The following is a 5,177-nucleotide window of genomic DNA, read 5'->3' as shown; positions in this document are numbered from 1 at the left end:
AAACGTGATATGCTTCTTATTATAACCTTTTTCACTTGTTTTTTCATTCATGCATATTATATTATTATTATTATTATTGCCAAAAAAACATTCGTCACGTTCCTTTCAATAATCACATGTCTTCCCTAATTAGTTTAATTAATTTTAATATTATTAATCTTAAAATATTATTTTGTAAAACAAAATTTTATATTAAATCTTAATTCAATTGATAAATATTAATATTATTAAAATAAATATTATAATTAATAATATCAAAATTATTAGATTTTATCACTTATTTTACGAAGAAAAAAAGAGTCTCAAACAAAATTAATAAAAAGAAATGAGTGTTTTAAAAATGTATTATTATTTATTATAATTATCATTTTTATATTATTATTCTTAAAATATTATTTGATAAAACATATAGTTTAATAAAAAGAAAGGGTTGTTTTAAAGATGTAATTATCTTTTATTAAAATTAATTTACTTTAACTTAACATTTTCGATCACTGAATGCGAATTCTTTAGTCCATGTTTTAGACTATTAATTCCTTTTTTTTTTTATCAAATATAGGTTGAATTTTTCTTATGTTATTTTTTTATTCAAAATTTTTCGTTATACTTTATATTAAAACTTGTGTATCTTTATTCTTTTTGTACTGAGATCGTTGAGATATGACTACAGTTAATAAGAAGTTGCATTTCCCTAACTACGTTATATTTTTTATTTTATTTATTTTTTATAATTAAATAATTAATATTAATAAAATAAAATAATATTTTAAAATTATTATAGTTGAATAGACGTGTCAAAATAAATAATATTTTATATTATTTTAATAATTTTTTTATTTTTAGTTATGACTTAATAATTTTATTCTATTATCAAAACAATTTGTAATTTAGAATGTTAAAAAAATAAAATATCTCTAAATATATATATTTGTGAAATCGTTATCCTTCTGAATTTGACTACTACGTCAATCAGTGAATACAGTATGTAGTGTAGTGTGTGACTCCATAGCATTCAATTTCAATCCAATTGAGATCATGAATGACGTTATTGACAAATATTGTCTTTTGTTTTATTACTTGTGTGCTATTTTGGTTGTGGTTGTTGTTATTATTATTTATATATATATATATATATATATATTATTATAATTAACTAGAACTAGATAAATATCAGTTAAATATAAAATTATTTCTCTTTTTTCAAAAATTTAACAAAAATTTAACAGTGAAATTTATATATTAATTTTTCGACAACTATTATTTAAGTTATATTTCTGGAACAATTACGTCTGTATCTTTTATTTTTTTTTATAATCTTTTATTAAAATGATTTTTCATTTTTATATGTCATTTTTTATATTTAAATTAGTACTAGTTATTATTTAAAATATATATATATTTATAACTAGTGATTACATCAATATTTAAAATTAAATAATAAATAGATTATTTTAAAAAAGAGACATATAATTGTACTAAAATTAAAAGAATTTATTGATTTTAAAATATGTATAATAATTCAAAAAATAATTAGGAGTACTATTGTTCACGAAACACAACCCACGAGGAATTAGAGACGGCGGACCACGTGCATCAATATTACACCTGTCCCCAAATAATGAAAAGGACAATTTGACATTTATTATATGGGTCAGCGTTGCCATGATAATTATAAGATGACAATGTTTATAAATATGAAAAAGTTAAATTATTTAAAATACACATATTTTAAAAAAAATGTAATATTGATGATTTAAAATATTGATTGAATTTACAAAATATTGAATTAATTTGAACTGAAAAATATCGAAGTAGGACAGAAAAGTAAAAAACTAAATGTAAAATATATTGGTTAATTTTTTAAAAAAGAATAATATATATGACGTAGAAAAACGATAATTAAAATAATTGACAATATTTTGTTTTCCTGTATAACTGTCACCATCTTTGTGCCGCCACTACCTGTGGTTTTGTATCGGCTAAAAGTAATTTACAGTTCTTTGGTGTTAAGCAGTAGCAGCGTCTTCAGCATTAGACGTATATATAATTTGAAGAATTCAGTGCCACCCGCCACAATTCCACAATAATGACAAGATCTATAGATTATCTCTATATTTAATATTTTTGTTATTATTACATTTTAAATTTAATGATATTAGTTACATGGAAAAAGTAGAGGACTCCTATTTTTTCTTAACCCCGTATATTTCTAAGTAAAAGAGAGAGAGTTTTGGTAATTCGAAATTTGATTAAAAAATAAATAAAATTAACTTATATTATTGTTTAAAAACAATTAATTTACATTAATGATATAGACTCGTGAAATTATATTATGTTATTGTCATTGAGTTATGCAATTTTGATTTCATTTAGCGGTTTAAAATTATTTTACCAAAAAAATTTGACACTAATTTAATTTGTATATACTTTGGTAAAACAGAGCCGTCAACTTTTAATCTAGGTCCAACCACTTCTAGTTTAAGGGCAATTTTTGACGTAAAATCACCTCTATATATTATTTTTATATTTAAATAATAAAATTTTTCATAGATTTAATTTTAATTTTGAAATTTGTCTGTTATTTTATTGTCTAAACACATTATTATTTTATTTATGATTTTAGTACGGCCTTTATTTGATTTTCTATATTGTGTTGAAACTAATATACCATACAAATTGTACACGAAGCCAATATTTTTCACTATCAATTAGTTAAAATATAATTACCCATGTATCAATTAATTAAATAAAATATTTAATTATAGATTTAATTTTTTATTATTACTAATTCATAGAAATAGTATTTCTATATTAAAAGTTGATAATTTTAATCTCTCTCATGTATTTTAATTAAAATATACATAATTGACATATTTTTAATGATGTGACATACAATTCTCTGATATAATCATTTAGATGTATTAATTATTTATATGTTATTAATTAAATTAAAAATATTAAAAAAATTAAAAATTAAAAATTAAATTTTTACTGTGTTTTATTTTAATTTTATGAATGTTAATCATTTTATATTATCACTCATATCTCACATTATTTAAAACATCTCGCCGCATCATCTTTTTATTAAAAAATATGAATAAAAGACTAAAACTGTAGACTTTTAAAATAAAAAGATCAATTTCATAAATCAGTAAAAATATATAAACTAAAATTACAAAAGTTAAAAAAAATATGCATTTGATTATTATCATATTTTTTGAATATTTTTTAGACAATTAAAGAAAGTTGTATACACTAACTGTACGCAACAAATATTTGACCCATATCAACTAGTTCAAAACATGGTATTTGTTTCACCGGTCAATTACGTAAAAGAGAAATGTTAAACAAATCATAATGCCGACTCGTCCTGGGTGTTTTGTTTATCTTATAAGCTGAGGAGTGGAGACAATTAACGGGCTAAGTTATCTGTCTATATTGGGTTTGCATTTATATTAAAAAATCCTTTAAGTACATGAAGTACAATTGCTTCTAACTTAACCAAAGAATACATAATGTGCAATATGATGAAGAAATTATATCATTATTATAAAACATTAATTTAAAAGTTCACACTAATACTCTCAACTCCAGGTGCCAAGCACTTAATCGGGGTCGTATTAGAAACACCGTACCTCTGGAAATTTAGTCATCTCTACCAAAGCCAAGCAAGGAGCCAAGGACATAAAAATCTGAAATCACAATTCAAAATCTCATAATAATAATTCCCCTTAAAAGGAAACTCGGCAGGAATATTTCTTGAGCAACTGTTACACCCCATCATTGTGTTCCTGAAGATTAAACTGATATACTTGTACAAAACTGAATCCAGGCAGAGTTTTGTCCTTTTAAACAGACTCTGTTTCTGTGCTGCCATCATTCTCTTTGCTGTCCTGAGAAATTTCATTTGTGACTTGTTCTTCCTGCGATACTTCTTGTTCCGGCTTTGCAGGTCCTGGACCAGCTGATACCTTCACCATGGATGGACGTAAGAGGCGGTCACCAAGTTGAAAACCCTTTCTGAATTCTTGAATTATGATGCCATCTTCAAATTCAGCAGAATCCTCGCGCATGATTGCTTCATGTAGCTTTTATAAAGTAAAGTAAAAACATAGTTTATTAGAAAAATGCTCAAGATTGTCAATCTCCAATACCTTAAGAAACTTCCTAAAAATGTTGATGAAAAAAGACCAAGCACCAAAGTATTTCATTTGAGACAGTAGTTGAGGCAAAAATGTTTGAGTCAAATCAATCTTACAAGCATCCAACTGAAAATAACTCTTTAACTAAGAACATGTGTTGATATTCTTATACACATTTTGCTACAAAGCCTACTTTTCTTGACTTTGTGACACATTCTTAAACTCACCAAGTTGGCTCGAAACAATCAAGAATTGGTTAGGGTTAAAAGTGTATCCAGGTCTTCAGGAAACCTGAAGAAACTTGATATAGTGTTTGAAAAAGTTCACCAAGTACGCGATTGAATTTCGAGCCAACTGGTCTGCGCCCCTGCATAAATCATAGATGAGAACATTACGCCAAAAATACAAAGGAAGAGGTGGGGCAAGATATTAAAACAATGTTAAGAGATTTTTCAGAGAAAAAAGAAGATACTTAAAATCTTTGAACCAATATTGCAAAAATTTAAAGATGACATAATTATATTGCAGAAGGCAAAGAAGATACTAGTGTAACTGTAATTTGTCTACCAACGACAATGAAAATTATACAGGCTGCTGTACAACAAAGCAACATACTTATTATACTAAGACGTTGTAAATCTTAACTGTTAGATGCACTACTGCCTTTAAAAAAAGAAATTTATCAGCTTCATTTGTGGATAAATCATTATCACCTGCATGATAATAAGATTTTCTATCTAGAAAGAGGGACATATTTGAATTCAACTAGAATTTGAAATTACTGATCAACATACCATTGGATCAAAGGGTTTTCCAACCGTCTCCACTGGTTCAACTCCAAGTGAGTTTAGAATTTCAATGAACTGCTTATATATGCTCTGATAGCTGTTGTTTATTTTCTCCTCTCCCTCTGTCTCCACCTTAATCTGAGCTTTTGCTCTCTCAAAATTATCTAATACAGGCAACAAACTCTCCACAACTTCCCCTTGAGCATTTGTGACCAGTGAAAGGCGATCTCTCTCAGTCCTCTTCCGA

The 5,177-nt window shown here is 25.4% G+C and overlaps 1 protein-coding gene across 3 annotated transcripts in view; it reads right to left on the bottom strand.

Moving 5' to 3' along the window:
* Positions 1 to 3,525: 3,525 nt before the first annotated feature.
* LOC101508742 (uncharacterized) overlaps positions 3,526 to 5,177 on the bottom strand; it is a 3,954-nt gene continuing 2,302 nt past the window's right edge. For 2 of the 3 annotated variants that reach the window (XM_004493198.4, XM_004493197.4), the window contains exons 3-4: positions 4,937 to 5,177; positions 3,526 to 4,088 (exon numbers count right to left, since the gene is read on the bottom strand). In XM_004493198.4, coding sequence (XP_004493255.1) covers positions 3,849 to 4,088; positions 4,937 to 5,177 — 481 coding nt within the window. In that variant the 3' untranslated portion in view covers positions 3,526 to 3,848. Of the gene's footprint in view, positions 4,089 to 4,369; positions 4,510 to 4,936 lie in introns of all 3 variants that reach the window. The other variant, XM_012713792.3, reaches the window with a different exon arrangement.

This window comes from Cicer arietinum, chromosome 3, assembly GCF_000331145.2.
Source record: "Cicer arietinum cultivar CDC Frontier isolate Library 1 chromosome 3, Cicar.CDCFrontier_v2.0, whole genome shotgun sequence".
Lineage (NCBI taxonomy): Eukaryota > Viridiplantae > Streptophyta > Magnoliopsida > Fabales > Fabaceae > Cicer > Cicer arietinum.
The sequence above is the reverse complement of the archived record's forward strand: the minus strand, read 5'-3'. Positions and strand labels throughout refer to the sequence as shown.